This window comes from Terrapene carolina, unplaced genomic scaffold, assembly GCF_002925995.2.
Source record: "Terrapene carolina triunguis isolate 2854851 unplaced genomic scaffold, T_m_triunguis-2.0 Scaffold406, whole genome shotgun sequence".
Classification (NCBI taxonomy): domain Eukaryota; kingdom Metazoa; phylum Chordata; order Testudines; family Emydidae; genus Terrapene; species Terrapene triunguis.
Genome location: NW_020664757.1, coordinates 3,018,544 through 3,045,921, shown reverse-complemented (window position 1 = coordinate 3,045,921; position 27,378 = coordinate 3,018,544). Strand labels below are relative to the sequence as shown.

The 27,378-nt window shown below is 44.4% G+C and overlaps 1 protein-coding gene across 1 annotated transcript in view; it reads left to right on the top strand.

Moving 5' to 3' along the window:
• DNAH14 (dynein axonemal heavy chain 14) overlaps positions 1–27,378 on the top strand; it is a 439,459-nt gene that overhangs the window by 375,454 nt on the left and 36,627 nt on the right. Inside the window, 6 exon segments of the mRNA XM_029912981.1 lie at positions 2,577–2,783; positions 6,347–6,450; positions 18,942–19,098; positions 19,970–20,180; positions 22,925–23,027; positions 27,006–27,233. Coding sequence (XP_029768841.1) covers positions 2,577–2,783; positions 6,347–6,450; positions 18,942–19,098; positions 19,970–20,180; positions 22,925–23,027; positions 27,006–27,233 — 1,010 coding nt within the window.

Below are 27,378 nucleotides of genomic sequence, written 5' to 3'. Positions count from 1 at the left end.
TGGTAGCCTTGTCTCAGCTCCTTGATTTTCACGCGGCACTGCGTTGCATCCCGGCTGTAGCCTCTCTCTGCCATGGCTTTGGAGATCTTCTCGTAGATCTTAGCATTCCTTCTTTTGGAGCGCAGCTCTGAAAGCACGGACTCATCGCCCCACACTGCGATGAGATCCAAGACTTCCCGATCAGTCCATGCTGGGGCCCTCTTTCTATTAGATTGCACGGCCATCTCTGCTGGAGAGCTCTGCATCGTTGCCACTGCTGCTGAGCTCACCTCGATGTCCAAACAGGAACTGAGATTCAAACTGCCCAGACAGGAAAATGAAAATGAATTCAAATTTTCCCGGGGGTGTGGCTGGTCAGAGCATCCGAGCTCGGACTGCTGTCCAGAGCGTCAACAGAGTGGTGCACTGTGGGATAGCTCCCGGAGCTATTACCGTCGATTTCCATCCACACCTAGCCTAATTCGATATGGCCATGTCGAATTTAGCGCTACTCCTCTTGGGGAGGATTACAGAAATCGATTTAAAGAGAGCTTTATGTCGAACTAAATGGCTTCCTGGTGTGGACGGGTGCAGGGTTAATTCGATATAACAGCGCTAAAGTCGACATAAAAGCCTAGTGTAGACCAGGCCTTAGATTGCAAATATTTCAGGGAAGTATTTAAATACAAAAAACATACTTGCATTTTTGTAAACCATGAAAATATTTAATTAACATGATTTTTGTAAAATGCAAGCCTTTTATGTTTAATATAAAACCTAAAATTTGGGCCTGGACTGCATGACACAGTGCCGTTGTAGCAACAATTCTTCTTTGAGTAGTGTTCCTATGGGTTCTCCACTTCTGGTGCACATGTGCCCCATATGCCTTTGATCAGAGATTTTCAGTAGTAGTGCCCATTCGGCCTGAGCATGCACTCCAGATGTCTGTAGAGCTGTGTGGCCAAACCGTCTTCAGTTCCTTCTCAGTTGCCCTTCAGCCTGAGGCAGAGCATTGAGCATGCCCACTTCACTTTAGGCACAGTTAAGTATAGTTATTCTTTTATTTCTTTAGTTTAGTCTAGTTCACAGTATTTAGTTTTTGTGGTTCTGTTGTTTGTTGTTTTCCCCCTTTCTTTTTTCCCACTTCAAGGGTTATTCTGTACATTGGCATTTTTTTGATATGCCGGGATCCTTAGGTTTTAAATGTTGTCCCTCTTGCCGGGAAGCTATCCTAGTCCATGATGAGTCTCTTTCCACAGATTAAAGAACCCACCGCAATATGGGATTTGAACTTTTTCCTCAATTCCCTTACAAAATGTTTCTTTAGGAGCCATTAGCTACATTCTCTTTACTTCACCTATCCATTGAAACAGCATTCTTGGTGGCCGAACCTTCTGCCTTCAAGGAACAGAGAAATGGGGGCATTAATGGCAGATTCTCCCTTTACAGAATTTTTCAAGGGAAAGGTTTTGTTATCACTACATCCCAAATTTCTACCTCAGGTGTCTTCTGAATTTAATATTAGTCATGTCATTCATCTCTCAGTTGTTTTCCAAAAGCCATATCAGACCAGGAAGGAAGCTACCTTCCATACCTTGGATATCAGTAGGGCATTACCTTTCTATCTAGAGAGAACCAATCCATTTAGAAAGTCTCCAAGACTGTTTCTATCCAAGGAATCTGCAGTCTCTGCCCAAGAGGACCTCTGGATGATTTATTTCATGTTACAATCTATCAACATCCAATCTCCTTCTAGGATGCTAGCTCATTCTACAAAGTCTCAGTCTACTTCCGTGGCATTACTCAAAGATGTTCCAGTTGCTGAAATTTGCAAAGCTGCAACTTTCATATTTTTTCTAAACAATGTGCTTTGGTTCATGCCTCTAACTCAGATGCTGCAGTTGGCAGTGCAGTTCTGTCCTTCAATATTAGACTTAACTCTGAAGCTCCCTCCTCTTTCCAGGAATAATGCTCAGAAGTTACCTGAAGTGGAGTATCCATAGAGACAGTACTCAAAGAAGAAGAAGAGGTTACTTTGTGCAGTAAAAGGAGTTCTTTGGGATGCGTCTTTCTATAGGTGCTCCACTCCCCAGCCTCCTTCCCCTCTGCCTCAGCATTTCCTTTCGCAGAATTTTGTGGTAGAGAAGGAACAGAGAGTGGTTCACCTGCACAGCTCTATGTATCTTTAGTATTGGGCTCAGGGATGTCTGGAACACATCCATGGGCCGAATGGGCACTGCTACCAAAAATCTCCAATCAAAGGCAAATGGGGTGCATGTGCACCTGAAATGGAGCACCCATAGGGGAACACATCTCAAAGAACTCCAGATACTGCACAGGGTAAGTACCCTCTCATTCGAATGAAACAACATTAACATTGGTAGAATAGAGTAATGGTAATGTAACAATGCTGTTTTAACATCCAAAAAGCATAAACAGTAATCTTTCTACATAGTCTCCTTTATATTATCAGTTTATGATCAAACTTAAGTGAACAGACCATAGTTACTTTTTTTGCATCAATTAATTTTACTCATATGACATGTGGATGAAAATCTAAGAAGCAAAGGATTAATCCTATAATTCTTGTTGCTTAGGTTCATATATGTGTAATAAAACTCCTTGTCTCTGGATTACTGAATCTATGTGGAAGGAATGTCAGTACATGAGCACTCACATGCAACCTTTCAATCTCTTGTGTGACTCCCTTGCATCAAATTCCCAACAATGGAGTTCTTTCCTAAACAGTGGTAACTTATATTATTTACTTAGCACACGTTACAGACCAGCATCGTCACAACAAGGTACAAGCTTGTAATTTTACTTTATTTTGTTTAAAACGTTAAGTAATCTTGGGTAAGGAGTCATGTATCCTCAACTGTGCCTGGTAAATCTATATGCAGTGTTGTAGCTGTCAGTACCAGGATATTAGAGAAAAAAGGTGGGTGAGGTAATATCTTTTATTGGACCAACTTCTGTTGATGAGAGAGAGAAGCTTTCAATCTTACACAGAGCTCCCAGACGTGAAGAAGAGCTCTGTATAAACTCAAAAGCTTGTCTCTTTCACCAACAGAAGTTGGTCTAATAAAAGATACTACCTCACCCAGGGCCGGTGCAACCATTTAGGCAAACTAGGCGGCCGCCTAGTGGTTGGGGGCGCCTAAAAGCCCGCTCAGGCGAGGAGGTGGAGGTGAACTGGGGCAGGGCAGGTGGGCGCGGGGAGGGCCGCCCGCAGTAACGGGGGGGACGCACAGGGAACCGCTCCCCGCTCCAGATCACTTCCACTCTGCCTCCTCCTCTGAGCACACAGCCCCCGCTCTAATTCTCCTCCGGGGGGGGCGGGCTTCCCGGGGGGGGGGGGGGGTGGGCGGCGGGGGGGGGGCGGGGTTAGCGGGGGGTGGGGCGTAAGGTGGAAGTTTCGCCTAGGGCACGAAACTTCCTTGCAATGGCCCTGACCTCACCCAACTTGTCTGTCTCTCTAATATCCTGGTACTGACACAGCTACAACAACACTGCATATAGATTTGCTAGGCACCTCTACCTCCTAGTAAAGCTGTATGTCAATCTGGAGGTTTGTGGTGACTTTATAAACCAGAAAAGTAACGTTTATAAGGCTCTGATTCAGCAAGATACTTCAGGCTTGTGTACACACACAAGTTGTACCACTTTGATTGTACCAATATAGATAGTGGTACAACCTTTGACAGGGTTATTGGCCTAGTGCAGTGGTCCCCAAACTTTTCACGGACAAGCCCTCCCTTACACCTGTCTGTGCCCCTGCAAGCCAGAGCCAGGAGCGGGGCCACAGCTCCCCACGGGGGATGGGTGTTGACAGGAGTAAGGGAACCAAGGCTAGGGCTGCAGCTGGGGGTGGATCTGGGGCCAGGAACGGAGCTGTAGCCAGGGCCTGAGGCTGGGGACAGGGCTAAGGCTGGGGCTGTGAGAAGCTGTGGCTGGAGGCCAAGGCTGGGGGTGGGTCTGAGGACAGGGGCAGGAGCAGAAGCTGCAGCTGGGCCGCAGTCAGGGGCTAAGGCGGGGGCTGGGAGCGAAGCCACAGCCAAGATCAGGGTGCCAGGTCTGCGGCAGAGCTGGGGGCGGAGCAGGGCTGTGTGGCGTTCCCTCCCCACTCCCTGTGGGGGCTGGCTTTGGCCCTGCCGCTTCCCCCCATACATTCTAGGGGCATTGTCCCACAGTTTGGGGACCACTAGGGGTCTAGGGGATGGGAGGGAAGCTGTTGACATGATATATCTTTAATAATGCTTTTGACACAGTTCCACATGACATTCTCATAAGCAAACTAAGGAAATGTGGTCTAGATGACATTACTTATAAGGTGAGTCAAAACTGGTTGAAAGAATATTCTCAAAGAGTGGTTATCAATGGTTCACTGTCAAATTAGAAAGACATATCTTGTGGGGCTCTGAAGGGGTCTATCCTCGGTCTAGCACAGGGGTCGGCAACCTTTCAGAAGTGGTGTGCCGAGTCTTCATTTATTCACACTAATTTAAGGTTTTGTGTGCCAGTAATACATTTTAACGTTTTTAGAAGATCTCTTTCTATAAGTCTATAATATATAACTAAACTATTGTATGTAAAGTAAATAAAGTTTTTAAAATGTTTAAGAAACTTAATTTAAAATTAAATTAAAATGCCAAGCCCCCTGGACCGGTGGCCAGGACCCGGGCAGTGTGAGTGCCACTGAAAATCAGCTTGCATGCTGCCTTCGGCACACATGCCATAGGTTGCCTACCCCTGGTCTAGCACTATTCAATATTTTCATTAATGATTTAGTTAATCAAGTGAGAGTATGCTTATAAAATATGTGGATGACACCAAGCAGGGGGACTAGCAAACAGGTGGAGAGCAGGATTAGAATGCAAAATGACCTAGACAAATTGAAGAATTGGTCTGAACTCAACAAGACTACATTCAAGAAAGACAAGTGCAAAGTACTTCACTTAGGAAGAAAAAAATCAAATGCACAACTACAAAATAAGGAATAACTGAAGAGGCAGTAGTACCACTAAACAGGGTGTGGGGGTTATAGTGCTTCACACATTGAATATAAGCCAACAATGTGATCCAGTTGCAAAAAAGGCTAATATCATTTTGGGATTTATTAATAGGAGTGTCCTATGTATGACATGGGAGGTAATTCTCCCACTCTTCTTAGCACTGGTGAGGCCTCAATTGGAGCACTGTGTCCAGTTCTGGGCATCTAGGAAAGATGTGAATAAATTGGAGAGAGCTCAGAGGAGAGCAACAAAAACTATAAAAGTTTAGAAATCCTGACCTATGAGGAAAGGTTTAAAAAACTGGGCATGTGTAGTCTTGAGAAAGGATGACTGAGGATGGCACCTGATAACAATCTTTAAATATGCTAATGATTGTTATAGGAAGGAGTGTGATCAATTGTCCCCCATGTCCACTGAAAGTAGGACAAGAAGTAATTGGCTTAATCTGCAGCAAGGAAGATTTAGGTTAGATATTAGAAAAATCTTCCTAACTAGCAGGATAGTTAAGCATAAAATAAGCTTCCAAGAGAGGTTGCAGAATCCCTATCATTGGAGGTTTTTAAGAACCGGTTTGATAAACACCTGGCAGGAATGGTCCTGTTGCAGCACAGGGGCCTGGACTAGATGGCCTCTCAAGGTCCATGATTCTGTGATAACCACCTCCCACCCCACATCAGAAGGGACGCAATTATACCACTATAAAGGTACTCTATCCTGATAGAGCTATTCCTGTATGGGAAGGGGAATAAGCTATACTAATATATGGCATCTTTATACCTGTATAATTGGGTCCACGTGAGGGGCTATATCAGAATAACTATATTGGTAAAACTTTCACACAACTCTGTAAATCATCCCAGATTCACTTTTGTGATTGTGTTGATATCAACAGACCTTAAGGCTTATTGTGTAAAGTTGGCTGCATATAATGCTATGTACTGTAATGAACTGGTTGCTGTGCATGTATACCACTGCTCTCCATTGGATAGAATCAGAACTGCTCCAGTGTCATAGGCCCTGTACTGCTAATAGCTATTGAGATTCTCCTTTAGCTGAAATGGTAGGGGTTTGTGCTTTTGGAGCAGGATGTCTACATTCTGTTACAACTGTAGAATCCTAGGGAGGCAGGGATTTGTTACAGTATTATTCAGATGGTGCCATTCTTGAAACTGATTCAATTGACAAAAAACTTATGTTTAACTTTTAAAAGGTAAACAAAAAGACATCTAAAGTCTTTGATCAATGGCTACTTTTGGTGAGGTACTCACTGGAAAATATAGTTAGGCAGCTAGTGCTAGTCTTTTTTATTACTGTTGTATATTTGTAACTCTGGTTTTATGATTCTATAACAGATACAGACCTGCAATCAGATGCACCGAAAGAAAGAATTGGGCTTGATAGTGCCGTGGTAGACTTTCATTGGGAGAATCTTTCGTCATTTCAAAGAATTATATTGGTAAGAAAAGAAAATGATGAGGGGATATTCTTTTACCAAAAATTTTAGACACTGTTGACCACTTAGCTAGATATAGATTTGAGAGGACTTTATAGCTCCTACATTCCAAAATATTTGTCAATGATGTAATGTTGAAGACACACAAAATAAGTTCTGCAAAACTCCTGTAAGAAAATAAAGGGGGCAGGTTTCATAGAAAGCTATTTATAATGCAATTAAATTGTGTTTTTTTCTGAATAAATACATTACTGTTCATTTTGTGAAATAAAAAGAATTATACAGAGGCCCAAATTCTCATCTGCATTCAGGTTGCTTTGCACCATACCACAAGTACAAAGCAACCTGAAAACGAGCATAGTAGAGTCTTTTATCACCCTTCTCTCTGCAGTCAAAATAGGAGATGTGTCTGGGAGTTTCCTGGGGCACAGCGATCCCCAGCTACCATAAATAGCCCCTGGTGGCTATCTGCAGCCTGAATAAGTTAAAACAGGCTTCAACCGGCCTCACTTCAATAGGCTTCACTTAGACCAGAGCACTCTTAGGTCCACGGTTCACCTTAAATCAGGAGAACACAGAAGTGGCTTACAGCCGTCTTTGCACCACCTCACTTGAGTTACGTTGTGTGCTTCTTGACTGCAACCCTAGATCTGGGCTAGATCATTTTTAATCATGCCTGGATTAAAGAATTTTGGGACCATGTGCACTATGGAAATTGGGGCACCCACATCTTCCATAAACTAGACAACAAAGGAACCCAACCACATATATACCCCACCCCACACAAATCCCTGAATGCCACCGTCTCCCCACCCCACACACAGACCCTCAAATGCTCCTCTCACCCCACATGCCCCAACAACCTTCTACAGTCCTTTATCCACTTATCCTGGCAGTTCCCACACACATCCCAGCATCCCTGACATACATCCCTCTCACTCACACTTCTGTTCCACTAGCCATAGACCCCAACATCCCTCACTCACCCCCAACATCTCAGATCCCAACTGCCACCACGCATCCTCCATTCCCTCCACAGCCCCCACAACTCACCTTAGCCCACCATCTTTCACTAGTCTTTAACCCCTCACCATGTAGCCCTCCAAAATGCCCCTCTCACCCCATAGCCCATCACCCACCACTCCCAGGACCTTCTTAGCCACTCACCAACTCAGTGGTCTGCTTTTGTCCCAGGCTATGTTGGCTTCTCCCAATCCCAGCCACCCAGCTCTGCTCACTTCCATTGCCCACCCTGCACTCACAGGGCCCTGTGCTGCTCAGGTTTGGTTCAGCCACTTCTCTGTCATGACAGAGGGGTAGCCAGGCCAAACTTGAGTAAGAGGTGTTGCAACCTGGTGCACAGGGTTGCAGCACTGCTCAGGTTTGGTGTGGCCATCCCTCCATCTGACAGCAGGACAGCCAGGCCAAATTTGAGTGAGTGGCATTGTGACCCAGTGCACAGGGTCACAGTGCTGCAGAGTTTCCTTTGTTTTTTTGTTTTTCCCAGTTGTCAGCAACCCGCTGAGATGGGGGTCCTGTGGAAGTGAAATGAGTGTACATTGGTTAATCTGGCCCTCTCTCCAATTCCCCGTTTTATTAATTTTAAGGATTTCATAGACTCGTAGGACTCGAAAGGACCTCAAGAGGTCATCTAGTCCAGTCCCCTGCACTCATGGTAGGACTAAGTATTATCTAGACTCTCCTGACAGGTGTTTGTTTAACCTCCTCTTAAAAATCTCCAATGATGGAGATTCCATAACCCCCGAGGCAATTTATTCCAGTGCTTAACCATCCTGACAGTTATGAAGTTTTTCCTAATGTTCAAGCTAAACCTCCCTGGCTGCAATTTAAGCCCATTGCTTCTTGTCCTATTCTCACAGATTAAGGAGAACAGTTTTTCTCCCTCCTGCTTGTAACAACTTGTTATGTACTTGAAAACTGTTATCATGTCCCCTCTGTCTTCTCTTCTTCAGACTAAGCAAACCCAATTTTTTCGATCTTCCCTCATAGGTCATTTTTCTAGACCTTTAATAAATTTTGTTGCTCTTCTCTGGACTTTCTCCAATTTGTCCACATCTTTCCTGAAATGTGGTGCCTAATCAGCGTGGAGTAGAGCAGAAGAATCACTTCTTGTGTCTTGCTTACAACACTCCTGCTAACATATCCCATTTGCCTGATTTAAATCCTGCAGCAATACTCCATTCTCTCACACACAAATACACTGCCTCCCCTTATACCCATGTCAATATACACATACACAAGAACCAATCATCCAATCAGTTGTTCACTTACTGTCTCCTAAACACACCTACAGATGCTCCCCGACTTACGCAAGCATTCTGTTCCGGAACAACTTGCGTAAGTTGAATTTTGCGTAAGTCGGGAATGTATACCGAACAATTACGCCAAAAAAAAAAGCTTACGGAACTTACGGAACTTTTTCCGTAAGTGCGGATTTGCGTAACCTGGGGAGAGTCTGTATTAACGTTGTTGTGCCCCTTTCCTTCGATAGTCAGTTATCTCTTTTTCCAAGGCTTAAGCCCCTTTCCTTTTTACCAAGACTTTCTTAGAACTTTCTTTGTATTTAGGATTCTTCTGAGAGTGATTGTCCACACAGATTCCACTCTAGGTGCACATGTGTCCCATGCATGTGAGATCAGATTCTTTTTGAATAGCAGTGTCCATTGGTGCTGTACCTGTACACTGGGAGCCCTCATGACTACCATAGCTCAGGGTGCTGTTTAGACTAGCTACCCCAGACAGAACCGTTCCATTTATTGAGGAGGGCTATTGCTTCTCCAGAGCACAGAAGATGTTCTCCTCCGAAGGATTGTGTACATATTCATTCCACTGTAAGAAACAAGGTATCTCTGAAATCTGTTCACCTTCCAGGGGTAAGGAACACAATTGTGGATTTCCTCCGAAAGGATTTCATAGACCAGCATAAGTGCCCAATGAGGAAGGATATTCTTCTCCGGATCTTCTACCAGTGGAAACATCTGACAATAAATTTATTTCTGGCTTATCTGAACAACAATTGCAAGAGTGTTTGCTCCAGGGTGAGCCACAGCCCCAGTTCCATTACAGATGCCTTCCTTCTCCCCGGGTCCACTCATTTCCTATTTGCATTCCCTCCAGTTCTTCTCATCCCAAAAATACTCCGAAAACTGAAAAGGCACAAGGCAACATTAATCCTAGTCGCATTGGCTTGGCCAAGCAGTATTGGTTCACACACCTACATCAGCTCTCCATCCAGTCACTGATAACCTTGCCCCGAGTCAAGGATCTTCTCTCTCAGAACCAGGGCAAGTTTCAGCTTCCCAACTTCCAATCTCTCCACCTCATTGCATGGATGATCTCTGGTTGCGTACTCACAAGAGAGTGTGTCCAAGACAGCTTGGTGAGCATCAGAAAAGAATCTACTAGAGCCACATATGCAGCAAAGTGGAAGAGGTTTTTGATCTGAGCGCAATTTCAACAGTTACTGCTCCATCACACAGAGGTTAGACATATACTAGACTGCCTACTGCATCTGAAATCATCTGGCCTTTCAAACAGTTCTGATCACTTCGCTTCCATATCTGCAGTACACTCACCAGTAGGTGGGTTTTCTATTTTCTCTTACTTTTTGGTTTCCGGATCTAGTCAATGTCTTCCTTCCCATGTCTGATCCAGTAACATGAAGGGATCTTAACCTAGTTCTGTACAGGCTAATGGTTCCCGCTTTGATCTTCTGGCAACAACTTCACTATCTGTGTTATCTATAAAGACTGTGTTTTTGTTGGCAATCACCTTCACAAGGAGAGTTTCAGAACTTCAAGCTCTCCTAGCTGACCCTCCTTTCAATGTCTTCCATAAAGATGCAGTGAAAAGCAGTCTGCGTCCATACTATGGAGTGTAGCTACATATAGCAAAAAAGGTTCCGGGAGCAGGGAAAGGCTGCAGTGGGGAAAACTTCCCCCTACCCAGAGCCTTTTCCTGTTGCTGGAGCAGCAGCAGGACATTACACTGCTAAAAATATCAGTCTAGACATGGGATGCACTTCTTGGGCATGTAGAGAGCCATGAGGTTCTCGTGTGTCTTTACTCACCTAAGCAGTGCCTCACCATCTACACTGCTATTTACACCTGTGCTAGCAGGGGTGAAAGTAACTTAAAGGACTTACCAGTACTCCGGAGTCCTTAGGAGGGGGTGCGGCCTCAACCGGAAGACGCGTGGCCTCTACTGGAAGAGGCGGAGACTTTAAATCCCAAGGCACTTTAAATCAGGATTAAAGGGCCTGGGGCTGGGCTGTGGTAGCAGCAGCTGGGAGCCCAGGCCCTTTAAATCACCCCAGGAGCTACCAGCTGCAGAGGCGGCTGGGAGCCCCAGGGGTGACTTAAAGGGCCCGGGGCTCCAGCTGCTGCTACCGCAGCGGAGCCCCGGGCACTTTAAATCACCATCGGAGGGGCTCCCGGCCTCTGGCGGAGCTTTAAAGGGCCCGGGGTTCTGCTGAAGTAGCGGCAGCTGGGAGCCCCTGGCCCTTTAAATTACTGCCAGAGCCCCTGGCTGCCGCTGCTACCCCAGGGCTCCAGCAGCGGGGCTCGGGTGGCGATTTAAAGGGCCCCGGAGGGTAGCGGCAGTGGGAGCCCCGAGCCCTTTAAATCGCCACCTGAGCCGCACTGCCGGAGCCCCGGGGTAGCAGTGGCAGCCAGGGGCTCGGGCGGTGATTTAAAGGGCCCGGGGCTCCGGCTGCCGCTACCACCCTGGGCCCTTTAAATTGTCCCTTGAGCCCTGCTGCCGGAGCCCTGGGGTAGCGGTGGTGGTGCTCCGGCAGTAAGTTAAAGGGCCTGGGGCAGTAGCGCCGCCTGAGCCGCGCTGCCACTACCCCAGGGCTCCGTCAGGCTCCAGGGACGATTTAAAGGGCCTGGGGCGGTAGCGGCTACCAGAGCCCTGGACCCTTTAAATCGTCCCCGGAACCCTGCTGACGGAGCCCTGTGGAGGCGGCGGTGGGGCTCCGACGACTATTTTAAGGGCTGGGGCGGTAGCGGCTGCCGCAGCCCCAAATCCTTTAAATAGCCGCCGGAGCCCTGCCACCGCTACCCCAGGGCTCCGGGGACAATTTAAAGGGCCCGGGGCAGTAGCTGCGGCAGGCGCCCCGGGCCCTTTAAATCGCTCCCCACGCCTCTCCCCCACTTCGCCAGGGCTCTGGCAGCAGGGCTCTGGTGGAAATTTAAAAGGCCTGGAGCTCCAGTCTTTTCTGGGAGCTCCAGGCCCTTTAAATTGCTGCCAGGGAAAGCTGATCTGCCCCAGTATGGTGCGCCGGCTCTTTCATCTCTGTGTGCTAGGGAACCATGCAGTGTCTGTACTCTACACACTGCCATAAGTGTAGACATAGCCTTAGGCTACACCCAAGGTTTATGCCAAAAATAGTGTCAACTTTCCACCTGAATCAAACTGTCCATCTTCCAGTGTGTTTACCAAAACCCCACACTTTCAAAGTTTAAAGATTCCATACCTTAGATGTTCCCAACGTTCTGGCGTTCTATTTGGACCACACTAGGTCCTTCAGAGCTCTTTTAAGCTTTTTGTAGCCTATGCCAACATAATCAAGGGCCAACCCATGTCAGCTCAGAGAATTTCACGTTGGATTCCTGACTACATTAAACTCTACTATGATATTGCTAAAGTCTCTCCTCCCCTGAGAATAACATCTCACACTACCAGGGCGTAGTCCATTTCATCAGCTTTTCTGAGTAACATCCCAATAACAGATATCTGCAAAGCAGCAATGTGATTCTCTGCACATACCTTTTCCAGACATTATGCTATCACGCAAGCCTCTTGTAACAATGCAAAATTTTGAAGTTGGTGTTACAGTATTTGTTCAGATGATCCTAAGTCCTAGCACCTGTAAGGGAACTGCTGATGAGTCATCTGCAGTGGAATGTATACGTGCACAATCACTCAAAGGAGAAAAATCAGTACTTACCCATACAGTAACTGTTGTTTTTCAAGATGTGTTGTGCACATATACATTCCACAATCCTCCCTCCTTCCCTGCTACTTCAGACACTAGATACACAGCAGTGCAAAGGACCAGAGAGGGAGGCAATAGACACCCCTTTTATGCCCTTGGCTTGGCACAAGAGGACAGCAGGGTTGCATGCGCTGCCTAGTGGTACTTCTGGCACAAATCACAGACTCAAGTGTGTTGGGCACCCATACACTTGCAATGGAATGTATATGTGCACAACACATCTTGAAGAACAATAGCTACTCTTCAGGTATGTAACTGTTTTTTTCTTACTGATTCATCTTCACTCCCCACCACTTCCCAGACCACTGGGAATCAAGAAGGACACAGGGCAGGGACCCACAAAGCATATCCATCTTTGTACCCCCCATGTGCCCTCCACCTCAGTATGCCTAACAACCTATCAGTTGTGGCCTTACTGATCTCCATGGGATATGAACCTTTATACTACAAAGCCCACTTCTACTGTGACTAGATAGAAGTCTCCCTCTCTGAAGAAGCAGATTCAACCTCCTCTTGTTCATCTACTGCCACATCAGATTCTGGAAGATGAGGACATTGAGAATGTAGATGACAACTCCCCAGACCAACAACACCCTCTCCCTCAATGGGTGTCTTCTTCATTGCTTGAGGAAGCAGTTAATCCACTTCTTTGTGATTCATTTTTATATTTATTTTCATAAAGAAACAGACAATGAAATGTAAAAAAAGATAAATGACTTATAGCTTTTATATGTTTCTGAATACTGCACGCTTCATGGGATTTGCAACAGACTTATGCAATTACACAGTTTTACAACTTATTAAAGCTGCAAAACCAGACAATACAAAACCAAACCATGCTACATAGACATTATGTGTTAGGATGGGGGTAACAGTAATAAAATAGGAGAAGTACATGAATAGGCGGAGGGGGCTGTAGTATGAGGAAAAAAGAGGAGGAGTTAGGTGGAATCAGAGGTTTGGCATTCTTTGAGCTGTCTCAGATGCATCTAGAAATGGGGTCCAGACTTCTCTGAATTAATATAATTTCTGTCTACTGTGATAAGCTATTCTTTCTTTGGCTGCTAACTCAGAAAGGTCCAAATATTGCTCAGTGCTGGAAATAAGCCTACTCTTCTATTTATGTAAAATCATGGGCTTGATGATAAGTGCAGCCCTCACAAACCAGACTTTGTGTCAAATTTAAACCTAGCTTAGCAGGTAAATAACCTAAGATATAATTTTAGGATGAGGTTTGGCTGCTGAGGTCGAGCACTGTTTTAACTCTTGAGTTCATCTTTTTCCACAGCTGCCATTGAATAGTATCATAGCATATGTATCAGGGTTCCTTTTTCTTTGTTATAAAGAACAAGCATCAGAAGTTAAAACCTCTTTGGCATCCAGTATATTTTGAATAAAACCTTTTGTTGTATTAAGCATAGCCTGAGATCCACAGAGGCATTTTTAACATTATGTAATATGCTCGGCCATTGAGATTCTTTTAAGGGCTGTGATAAATCCCCTTCCCTCACTTTCACAAAGAACTCCAGACTAGAACAGAAGAACAGAAGAACGGCCATACTGGGTCAGACCAAAAGTCCATCTAGCCCAGTATCCTGTCTTCCGACAGTGGCCAATGCCAGGTGCCCCAGAGGGAATGAATGGAACAGGTAATCATCAAGTGATCCATTCCCTGTCGCCCATTCCCAGCTTCTGACAAACAGAGGCTAGGGACACCATCTCTGCCCATCCTGGCTAATAGCTATTGATGGACCTATCCTCCATGAATTTAGCTAGTCTTTTTCTTAACCCTGTTATAGTCTTGGCCTTCACAATGTCCTCTGGCAAAGAGTTCCACAGGTTGACTGTGCATTGTCTGAAGAAATACTTCCTTTTATTTGTTTTAAATCTGCTGCCTATTGATTTCATTTGGTGACCCCTAGTTCTTGTGTTATGGAGTAAATAACACTTCCTTATTTACTTTCTCCACACCCGTCATGATTTTATAGACCTCAGTGATATCCCCCCATAGTCGTCACTTTTCAAAACTGAAAAGTCCCAGTCTTACTAATCTCTCTCCTCATACGGAAGCCGTTCCATACCCCTAATGATTTTTGTTGCCCTTTTCTGAACCTTTTCCAGTTCCAATATATCTTTTTTTATATGGGGCAACCACATCTGCACGCAGTATTCAAGATGTGGGTGTACCATGGATTTGTATAGAGGCAATATGATATTTTCTGTTTTATTATCTAGCCCTTTCTTAATGATTCCCAACATTCTGTTTGCTTTTTTGACTGCCGCTGCACATTGAGTGTACGTTTTCAGAGAGCTATCCACAATGCCTTCAAGATCTCTTTCTTGAGTGGTAACAGCTAATTTAGACCCATCATTTTATATGTATAGTTGGGATTATGTATTCCAATGTGCATTATTTTGCATTTATCAACACTGAATTTCATCTGCCATTTTGTTGCCCAGTCTCCCAGTTTTGAGAGACCCTTTTGTAGCTCTTTGCAGTCTGTCTGGGGCTTAACTAAGTTCAGTAGTTTTGTATCATCTGCAAATTTTGCCACCTCACTGTTTATCCCTTTTTCCAAATCATTTATGAATATGTTGAATAGGATCAGTCCCAGTACAGACCTCTGGGGGACACCACTAATTACCTCTTTCCATTCTGACAACTGACCATTTATTCCTACCCTTTGTTTCCTATCTTTTAACCAGTTACCAATCCATGAGAGGACCTTCTCTCTTTTCCCATGACAGATAACTTTGCTTAAGAGCTTTTGGTGAAGGACCTTCTCAAAGGCTTTCTGAAAATCTAAGTAATGGAGGTCCTCTTCATTAACTAAGTATATATAGTGGACGTAGGCCTGGGGAGTTTATGAAGCATTTCTAAGGCTCCCAGTATTCTGGAGCCTCTGGCAGCCCCAGGGCATCTGAACCAAATTGATATGTTAGCGAGTGTCTTAGCTGTAAGTACTGCCACTCAGCTGATGGTCACAGGTCATAATGCTGCTTTAGCATTATAAAAGTGAAAAAATCCTCATCATTGACTAATTGGGAAATGCATATGATGCCTCTGCTTGCCCAGTTCTTCCAAATTATAAATTAATTCCCAGTTGTGAGTCTGAGTTGCCACAAATAGGTGATTTTGCATGATGTCAAGGATGACAAAGCTAGAAGACCTCCACATTCTTTGACCTCAGAGGATGAATAGTCTTTCAAGATATTCCACCAGAAATAATCCAGGAGAACTAGCATAAATTACTGACATACGTAACTCCTCAACACCTGGTAGTCTAGCACTGCACATAAACAATGGCATTCTCAAACTCACAAAAGCATTTTGGCATGCTCCCACTTCAGTAATGGCGATCTCCAAGTGAACAGATCAGAGGCCCAAACAAAGGGTATGGTATATTTATTTCATCATTCAAGCCCAGGTTCACTGGTCATGCGAGTAGCCCAAGAGAGGTCAAAATAGCAAGAGTCCTTCAAAACCACTCCTTGCAACAAGGACCTAAGAAACTGTACCTGTATGTTTATAATATATACTCCTCCATGAGACTTCAAATGAGAGTGGCCAACTGCAACACCTTACTCCTGTCTAAATATGAATTCTTCTCTGGGACAGTCTTTCGAACCTCCTCAATAAATTATCTAAGGATCATCAGGAGGAGTTAAAGATCCTTATGACCAAAGACCAATTCACTGTGAGAACATCCCTCCAGGCCACTCTTATTGCTTCTGACACAATGGTAAGTACTGTGACCATGGCCATCTTCATGAGATGTTCTTCATAGCTACAGGCATCTGGGATCCTTTGGGAGGTCAAGATGACTATAGCAAACCTTCCTTTCAAGGGCTGTGAGCTCTTCAGCAGCACTACTGATGAGGTTCTTCACAGACCTAAGGACATTTGAGTGACCTGCGATTCCAGGCACTGTAGGTCCCTACTTCTCAGGGGAAACAGCCTCTGAGGTGGCAGCCTTGCTATAGGCAAAGGCCACAAAACCTGTACTACTCTCAGCAGTGACTTTCTGAGCCTTTGAGGTAGACAGAGATTCCACAAGTATCACCCTTTCACCATCTCCTTGACTGTCCCACAGTTTTGACACAAGTATCAAGAGCCTGCTCAAACTACCTGTGGATGCTTCTGTCACATCTTTTGGAAACTGATTTTGCCTCTTTCAAAAAGCCGAGAATGGGATAACTTCAGACCGGTGACTTCTGGATACAGTAACCCAGGGGTGGCCAACCTGAGCCTGAGAAGGAGCCAGAATTTACCAATGTACATTGCCAAAGAGCCACAGTAATATGTCAGCAGCCCCACATCAGCTCCCAGCGCCCCACCCACCAGCAGCCCCGCTGATCAGCACCTCCCCCTCCCTCTCCGCACCTCCCAATCAGCTGTTTTGTGGTGTGCAGGAGGCTCTGGGGGGGAGGAGGAGGAGCGAGGGCATGGCAGACTCAGGGGCGGGGGTGGGAAGGGGTGGAGTGGGGGCAGGGCCTGTGGCAGAGCCAGGGGTTGAGTGAGAACCCTGCAGCACATTGGAAAGTTGGTGCCTGTAGCTCCAGTCCCGGAGTCGGTGCCTATACAAGGAGCTGCATATTAACTTCTGAAGAGCTGCATGTGGCTCCGGAGCCACAGGTTGGCCACCCCTGTAGTAACCAATGGGTATTCCATCCAGTTTTAGACAGTTCCTACCCCCCTACCCCTTGTCTCTCTTCAAGAATCCCTCTCACAAGATGCTGGTGAGGCAAGAAGTAGGAAATACCCTTAGAATTCAGAAGAAAGGGCTTTTATTCTCATTACATCCTAATTCCAAAGAAGAAAGGGATCTGGGCATCCAGTGCCTCAACAAGGTTATTATTCAATGTTTCATATTCCATCCTACCCTTGAGCCTCTTGATGTCCCCACAGGTCTTTACCACGTTGCTAGCCATAGTGGCTGCACATCTATACAGACTGGGAATACAAGTTTGTCTATATATGGATGACTAGCTAGTTCAAGGAAGATCCCCACAGCAAATATTCAACTCAATTCATGTAACTCTACAGGTCTTTGCATCTCTGTGCCTCAGAGTCAACAAGGACAAAGTCCACTGTGACCCCAACTCGAACCATAGAGTTCATCAGCACAGTGCTAGATACTTCTCCAACTCCAGAACACTCTGGCAGGCCAACTCAGCAGATCATTTTCAGAGAACCATGAATGGCCCCAATTCCATTTTCCACAACATATTAATCAGGTCAGGATTTCCCGTTGTGGTCTTGTTCACATCATACAGGAACAGCAACTGCTGGATGTTTTGCTCCTGAAGGGATGTAAACCCAGGCTCGCTGACATCTTTCTTTTTCCCTGAGTGCTGGATCAGTTCTTCACCTTTCCACCAACTCACTTAATTTCCAGAGTTTGAGAAAGCTGAAACAGAACTCTTGCCACATTATCCTGACCACTCCCATCAAACCCATCAAACCCAGGGCGATTTGCTCCTTCTGTCATCTGTCAATGAAGACACCTTTTCTGGTGGCCATTATCTCAGCTTAGAAAAGTCAGCAAAATACAGGCCCTCATGTCCCCATAAGGACAAAGTAATCCTTAGGCCTCATCCCAAATTTCTGCCTAAGGTAGTTTCAATCAATCAATTCATCTCAATCAATTAATCTATCTCCCATTTTTTCCCCAAAATCTCACTGCAACCCAGGCAAAATAAAACAGCACATACTAAAGAAGGTGAGAGCTTTATCCTTTTACTTAAATGGAACAAAGTTATTCACTTCTTCCCCCAGACCATTTATGGCTTTCCCAGAAAAAGTTAGAGGGCAACCCATGTCCACAGAGAGGTTATCCAAGTGTGTTTCTGTCTATATTTAGTGGTTCTCAGCACCCCCACTACACAAATTGTTCCAGCACTCTGCAAGCCACCCTCCATCCCAGATAATCAGAGTCCTGTTCTCTTGTGAATCTTGTTGGCAAAGGAACCGAGTGGCTCTTGAGGCCACCCTGCCCTTTATGCCCTCAGCTGTGGTGGTCACAAGGGATCTCAGAGTACAGGTACAACCCCAAGGGACACTGCTATCCAAAAGAATCCAATCTCACACATGGGACACATGCACAACTTGAGTGGAATCCGTGTGAAAATACATCTCAAAGAACCACAGTTACCATGGGGTAAATAACATTTCTTTCGCCTTCTTTTCAGCTCCTAGTCCTGATTTTATTGCACTTCTTCCCATATTACCTGATAAGTGCTTTACTTTCCCATGTAGATATCTTTTGATTCATGTAAAGTGAGAGGTATACAATGACCTAGTGGTATTAATATTGGTTAAGTAAAACACAAATGTTGAGATTTTGGAATCTTTTAGAACTGTATTGTACAAAACAACCTGACTTTATTTTTATTACAGGCATAATTATTATGCTAATGTTAATTTAAATGACTTGATGAATTTGTTCTCTCATCTTTCATATTTTATTGTTAGATTAAAATTCTCAGACCAGGAAGTTTAAATAGTGCAATACGAGAGTTTGTTATTGAGAAATTAGGAGCCAGATATCTTCAGACTGGAGGGATTAACTTGAAAGAAGTGTATGAAGATTCCAGTGCCACCACTCCATTAATATTTATTCATTCTCATGGTGAGAGACTCATAAACTAAGAAGGGGCACATAAAACCTGGTTTATGAAGCATTACTTTTCAGATTCTAGTTTAGTTTTTATGTTCAATAGGTTGCCCCTGCTTCCTAGAGTGTTACCAACTTTTGCATTCATGTTATCCTTGTCTCCTGTTAAACTGAATAGCAAAGAGTGAAACTGGGAGTAGACAAAAATCACAGGAAGAAGGAGGGTTGTGAGGGATGCTCCACATCAATCCACCAGTACCTCTGGCCTTGGAATTCTGCTCCAATCTTCAAATTCCCCTTTAAGACTGGGTTCACGGTAGCTGCTGGTAGGGGAAGCCCTGCTCATCGTCACCAGAGATAAGGAACCAGGAGGCAGCACAGAGTTACAAGGCCTGGCTTTAAATGGATTCCCCAAAAATCGATGGGCAGAGTTTTTCTCCTTCTAGACTGCCTTGTGGTTTTTTCCATGGGAGTTAGTGATCTGGCCCTATATTATTTGTTCAATATTTAAAATAACACTAAATAACTTAACCAAAAGTGTTGGTTGAACCACATATGCATTTTCCTGATGAGAGGTACTTCTGCTGTTCAGTATCATTTGCTGTGATAGTTACCATTGTGAGAAATTCTTGAACTAATACAATCAAACCATCATTCTTATTCATCAGTGTCTCAGTGCTTTCTTCTGATAATATAACATAATCCATTTTTCCTCACCCCATGATTCCCTTATAATGAAATGTATAATATTACAAAAATAATAACAGAGAGTACTATTCTTACAGGTGAGGTAATTCAAGATGACACATTTTCAAATATGTAACTCTAAAGATAATTTTTGGCTGCTATAGCCGCATAAATAAATCAATTCCATGTTGTTGCACAGGAATAGACCCAGCAGCTCACCTTCTGCGCCTTGCACAGGAAATAAAAGGAAGCACACAGCATGTGAAAATGGTTTCTTTGGGACGTGGTCAGGGAAGCAAAGCTGAAGATTTGATACATAAAGCACAGCTGTTGAGTGGACAATGGGTTTTCCTCCAAAACTGCCATCTTGCTGCATCATTTATGCCCAGGCTTTGTACAATTGTTGATTCGTAAGTCTTTTATTTATATTCAAATATAAATTAAGTTATAAACTTAACCCAGCCAAATCTGAAGCAATCAATATAAATGCAAATATCAATCTTTTTAACACAAGAGGTATGAATAAAGTCTCCGAAGAGGAACTAGAAAAAGTTTTCTTCTTTGAGTGTTTATATATTCTACTCTTGGCTAGCAATATCTATTGGGCAGTTCCTACAACCTGAGTGCCCTTATTCTCCTCTCCAAAGGGCATAAAGAGGAGAGCCACGCCAACCTACTCTTGGTTCCTTCATACCACCCAGGACTAAGAGACATAACTGAGGACAGTATTTGTCTCTTGCCCATTTGTGATTGTTAATACAATCATTTTGTATATAGTTGCTTTTAGTGTGGATACAGTAGTTTATGATAGGTTTCCATTCTGCGTAGTTTTTACTCTGTCTTTTAGTTACCCGGTACCAGGCTTCAGATCTTATGGTTGAGCAAAAATCACCAGGTTTCATGCCAGGTGGCTATACCCTTCAATGACAGGCATATTAGATGCCTATTTTGTCTGAGTGAGTGGTATATTACCAACAAATGCTCTATTTGTTGGTCTTTTTCCAAAAGAACTCAAAAGCAAGGGAGGCTTATTTAAAGTATAGACAAGCCTATACTTGGTCCTGGACAAACAAGATCTGCCTGGATCCAAATATTCTTCTACTGGACCTGCTCTGGTGAATGGGAGTGCCACAACTTCCTCCATGGTTCCAGCTCCCAAAAAGTACTCCTTAGCTACTTCCATTTCTAAATTCTCTCTGTCAGAGAAATTCAGCCTGTCACTGAATGTAACAGACTGCACCAACCTAGCTCTACTCCCTCCAACAAGGACACCAAAAGATTAGACCACTTCAATAGGAAGAGTTTTATCTCAGCTAACCTACAGTTCTGCATTGTGAATTATCAGACCTCAATTCCAAATATGATTTTATTAATTATAATAAGTTTTCTGAGTTCAGAAACAAACTGCTCCAGGAACCTAAAACACAATTGCAGACCATTGCCTGAGTGAGTGGACAAGCTGATAGCTTGATTGTCCCTCCAAGCTTCAGCATTGCATGGTGACTTTGGTTGCAATGAGATAAGCTTCATGACTTCAATTCTCTGGGTTCCCCATGGAAATTCCTACCATGGAGGATCCCCCCTTTGCGGTTAACAACATGTACAGTGACAAAATGGATGAGTTGCTACAGTCCTTCAGGACTCTCATGCAACCCTCCAGTCCCTGAGTATATACACCTCAGCACCTTGGAGAAGGCACTCCAAACCACCTCCTTATAAGCAAGAGCCTGCTTCTCCGCCCTTTTACTGCCAGAGAGCCTATGAACCTCCCAGGAAGTATCTACCGTGCATGGTCCCGTATTACTTCGGACCGCTGGGTGCTCCACACAGTAGAGAGGGGATACTCCATCCTATTCTGTGCCCTCCCATCCTTCCACCCCCCTTCCCCGTCCCTCTTCAGAGACTCCTCTCACGAGCAACTCCTTATACGGGAGCTGCACTCGCTCTTATCACTAGGGGCAGTGGAAGAGGTTCCTCAGGAGCAGAAGGGCAAGGGCTTCTATTTCTGGTATTTCCAAATACCGAAAGCCAAAGGCGGCCTCAGGCCCATCTTGGACATGCGAGAACTCAACAAGTTCATGAAGAAATTCAAGTTCTGCATGATCTCTTTGGCCTCCATCATCCTCTCACTGGATCCAGCAGACTGATATGGCGACCTCGACTTGAAGGACACGTATTTTCATATCGCAGTCACTCAGCCCCACAGGTTTGTGGTGAACAATACCCACTACCAATTCACAGTCCTTCCTTCTCTCACTTTTCCCAGACACAGAGAATCCTCTAGTCTGCAATCATAATTGTTGGACTTATCATGCTCAGAAAACCACATAGGCTTCTGATTTGTCAAAGCTATTGGTGTCTGCACTGTTCCACCACATGCTGAGTTCTGGGGAAAGGGTACAACTCCTGGATTTTAGCTAGCAGCTCCTGACCTGGACCTCAGTGGAGGCTCAGTGGAATACAGCTGTTGCTGCTATTGCTGCCCACCGGTACTCTTATCCCTGAAGGCAAGAGAACTGTCCCCCATTACCACCCTAGAGATCAGTCTGACCAGGGAGGATCCCTCGTGGCATGAGCAGATAGGCTGAAGTTGCCATTCATTGTCAGAAGTGAGTGATGAGTTCACCCACAATATCTGAAAAGGGAAGATCACCACACAGTATATCTGTGAACAAAAGGTAGGGGCTGTGGGGTTTGCTGCCAGAGATTAGTGAAAGGGGATCCACCTTGCATCTGTGAACCTGTTGGGCTGTTGAATTCTCTCCTCTACCCACTGCACCACTCACTTGGAATGCAGCTGAGTATTTTCTGACCCTGGCAATCCCCAGTACTTAGCCACCAGGTAGGAATGACAATTCCCAGTCTTATAGTACATCATTAGAGGTTCTAATGTGAGTGGACAGCATCACGTTTCTGAACTGGACCATGATGTGAACATTCAGATTCTCTTTTGCAAGACCCACTAGCTCTCTTTCTAGGCTTACTACTTTGAAGAGTAAGACAAAAGCTGGAGAAATCACATTATTTCTGTCCAGGTTGTTTCATTTAAATTACTTGAGCAAATGGTAATGAAATTTTATTATTAAAAGTTTGCATCTTGCCTTATATATTTGGTAGAATAATAATTATGTTACCAAACTATCTGTCTTTACAGATTTACCCAGCCAAACATAAACATGGATCCTCAGTTTAGACTATGGTTAAGTTCCACACCTGATCCTTCTTTCCCCATACCTATCCTGCAGAAAGGTTTTAAGGTAAGGGCATAGGCGGCGAGTTGTATGGGCTCCACCAATGTTTGAGCTTATATTTTCAGAACCATCCTGTCCATAGGATGGACCGGGGCAAACACCCCAGGGGGCTCTTCACCCCGAGGGATTAGCGGGGGTCCTGGGGTGTTAGCCTGGGGCCAGCAGCAGCGAGCAACCCGGCCCCAGCCAGCCCCGCTCCGCCCCTTCCCCCCCCACTCCACCCCTTCCCTCAAGCCCCTGCCCCGCCTCTTTCCTGCTTCTGCACCCCCCCCCCCCAAGCAATGCCAGGAGTGGGCAAGGGGCGGGCTGGGGCCGGGCCGCTCGCTGCTGCCAGCGCAAGTCCCCGTCCCCCCCCCCGCTAACCCCTTAGGCCACTCTGGACCCCATGTCCCCCCGAAGCGTGTGGCACCCCAAAGCAGGACGGCTCTGCTTGGACCCATTCTGGGCACTACCAAAAATTATACTAACCTGGCGCCTATGAATAAGGGTTGATATAATTTGCTAAAACACCACAATCAGAAAGTTGCTGTGGTTTTGGCTGTGAATACCCAATTTGAATATTTCAAATTTCTCATTCTAATATTAATATTATCTTAACAAGAAACAGAGCCAAACCAAAATTCTGCACTCCACCACCCAACCTTCATGAGGGAACTCAACTCCAGTTCCTCCAGTCTCCCCACCTAAAGCCCAATTCTACTCTGAACTAGATGGCCTTGTTTCTCCATATGAAAAAGGAGACATTTATAAAGACTACTTTGCTTAGTAGAAACCTGTCTGATGACTGAAGATTTATTCCCCTCCCCCAAGTGAGCTGAATGTTATTCTTGCAGTAACAAGAAAAAGTTAGAATTCAAACATCCTGGATTTGTTTTTTAAATGTTCAAGAGTTTGATACAAGTATATGTTGTAGCAATGAAATAAAATGAATGTGCTCTAGGAGAAGATGAGCTCATGAATAAAACACTTTAATCTCTTATTTCCCTTGAAGAAATAAACAGAATTTTTATGGTCTCATCTTTTCTTGGTGGATGAGTGCTCCATTTTCCACTCTTTTAATTTGAGTGATTTTTCTGGGAATACATCATTTTATATATACACATCCTTTAAGGCCATTAGGTTTGCTCATTCTTGTGGCTAAGAAGAGCTGGATGGTGCTGATGGGTCAGCTAGAGGAGGCTATTTGAGAAGAATGCAAGGTGGTCCATCTCCCAGATGCAGCCTCCATAGTGCCCTCAGCTCCTGCTCAGACCAAGAGATTAAGCTTCACACCGCATTCACTTTTCAGAAGACTATCAGCTAAAAAATCAGGTCCTCAGTACTGCAGTTAAATTTACTTGGGTTTCCTGTTAGGGCAACATAACAGCTGTGCTTCTTCCCAAAAGTGGTGGTTGTTCAATGGCAGAGATCCCATTTTTTTATAAAGCAGAAATTTTTATAAAGTGCAGTAGTTCTTCATATATTACTCTGAGTAATTAGGCCCAAATTTAACACTTCCATGGTTTATTTCCATCTGCTCAAGGATTAATAGTTCCACTTTAATTCCTAAATTTATGACCACATGACCACCATGATGGCAAAAACAAAATAATCTCTGCTGAATATTGATACTCACATTTCAGAAAATATGTATATATTAATTATTATATGTTTATATGAATTGTTTATTTTAAAATATTTCTTCAGAAGCAGTGTAATTGAAAACTAATGAGTTGTTTATTTACATTATATCCTACAGAATATTGTGTAATGTTTTCAGAAAAAGTGCCCTGCTTATGCAAAAATGGTGAAAATAGTAGTGTCTAACCCACTGGTTTTCAAAAGGATAGTTGTAGTCAGCCATTAATGAAATCTAGATTTCTTCAAGTGTCCTCTCTATTCCCACTTGTGGGATTCAGCACCCCTGGCATCATGTTGCAGACTTTTTCTAGTGAATGGCATCCATGGAGGGGGAGTGGTCTCAGATGCCCTTCAGTTCTTTTTTAACTGCTGAAGGTGCAGTGATCCTGAATCACATAGTGTGTGTGATGCTTTCCTCATCTTTTTCTTTCTTTTGATTCTGTCCTTTGTGACTATTTTCTTTTTAGTCAGTTAGATTAACAGCACAGGTTTCTTCAGTTTGAAGAATAAAGAATAAATGGTACCCAAGGGGCACAGGTATCATCTGGATGACCCGCAGGAGTGGGAGGGCCACCTCAAACTCTCCTACTGACAGGGGAGGATCCTCAGGCCCAGTTGACTAAGTCTGGCAATGTGTAAATCCAGCATCAATTTTGGCCATCCATTAACCTAAAGTGGCTGTGTCCCTGGCTTAAGCCACGCCCATCTCCGTGATCTTATCTGGGTGAGCCCCATGCCAAGGTCCTGGTGCCAACCAGCACCGAGGTCCCTGGATCCCTCTGGGTCTAATTCAGTACTGAGATACCAACACAGTTGACATGCTGCCAAAGTCTCCTGATCCCTCCAGATTGACCTATTCATCACCAAGGTCAGCATCCTTGTTGCGGTGTCAAAGTCCCTGTATTCCTCTGGGTCAGTCTAATTCCAGCACCCTTGATGTGTGCTAAGGTTCCCTGGATTTCTCAGGGTCAGCCTAATTTGATGCTGATGTCCCAATATTGTTGATGTAGCATCAAAGCACCTGGATCCCTCTGGGTTGATCTATTAGCACTGAGGTTCCGGCACAATTAATGAAGTGCCTAAGTCCCTGGATTCCCCGCAATCGACCTGAGGTCTCAGTATTGTTGATACATCCATTGCAGGCCTTCTATCTTTTTTGTAGAATTTGCACGGCTGTTGCTTGAAGCCCTGTATGTAAATATATTGAAATAAAAATGTCTTTTGCTGAGGTCTGATATGGGAGAATTAAATTATAATCACTTCCAACATTCTCTTGTATTGCAATCTACAGCTGATGCTCATGTTGACAGTTTGTAGTCCTTGTTCACCTAGATTTATCAGCCCAACTTCCTCCGGGGTTATACATCTTGCTAATCTCTCACAAGTGGGAATATATGGAGGCCATTTGAAGAAGAAAGAGAGGTTACTTACCAGAAACTGTTGTTCTTTGAGAATTTTGCTTCTGTATATTCACGCTCCCTACTCACTTTCCCCTCTTCTTTGGAGTCTCAGGTAAAGAATTCCAAAAGTAGCAAAGGAATTGAAGGGTGGTTGGAGCCACACCCTCTTTTATACCCTTGGAATCCTCCACGGGGAGAGCAGGGGGTGAACGGGTAGCATGAAGGGTTTGGCCAGTCAGAACTACGAGTCAGAGTTAGGAGTCAGTAAAACAAGTCAAGGGTCAGAATCATGGATCAGGAACAAGGCAGGAAAGCAAGAACTAGGTCAGGAAAACCAGAATCAGGAGCAGACAGGGAAGCAGGAACCAGGGACAAGGCAGGAAAGCATGGCTCAGGAGTCAGGCAAGAAGGCAGGGTTCAATGTAGCAACTACCCAGTTGCACAGATAACTTCCTGTGTCTGCTTCTGGTTTAAATAACACAGCCAGACCAATAGGTGGGGCCGGGCACTCATCCAATCAGGACTTCGATTGCTGATGCCTCTGGTGGGTCTAGGGTTCCATTAGCCACTGAGCCCACCAGTTACTAGCAAGTCGCCAGATGGTAGCCAAAATACGAAGGGAGCTTGGGGACCTGAGGATCGTGGTTCAAGTCTTATGGATCCTTATGGGGGTCAGATGACTAGCACCAATGAATATTGATCACTAATAAAATTCCACAGTTCAACACAAGGAGCATTATATCTCATAAGTGTGAGGGACGACACTTTCCAAGAACAACAGTTACTTGTAAGTAATCTCTCTCTCTTTCCGATTGATCATATCCAATTCAATAACTAATCCACTAAAAAAAAGTGAAAGGGTTTTGTTAGATTTGTTTTGCTCTCATCCATCTGCCTGCAGCATATTATTCAGAAAATATAATAGTAATACACTTGCCTTGTTTCCCTCTTTTCTTTTTTAAAGATGGCAATAGAACCACCTCAGGGTCTGAAGGGAAAATTACTTCAGACATTTGGATACAGTGGCAGCGGAGAGGTAACGGAAATTATCTTCAACAAGGTTGAATGTGGCTTATCATGGAAGAAGCTGGTGTTCAGCCTGTGTTTCTTCAATGCTGTAGTCCATGAAAGAAAAAAATATGGAGCTTTGGGCTGGAATGTCCCATATGAATTTAACTCTTCCGATTTAGAAGTAAGTACTTTGCAAAAAAAAACCACAATGAAACAAATAAAAAGTTATCTGGAACTCTGATTCCCAGGTTCATGAATGCTTACACTAGAGATGGGTCTGAACTGGAACACCTAGTCTGATCTCCCAAGTACACAAATTCAGTGTC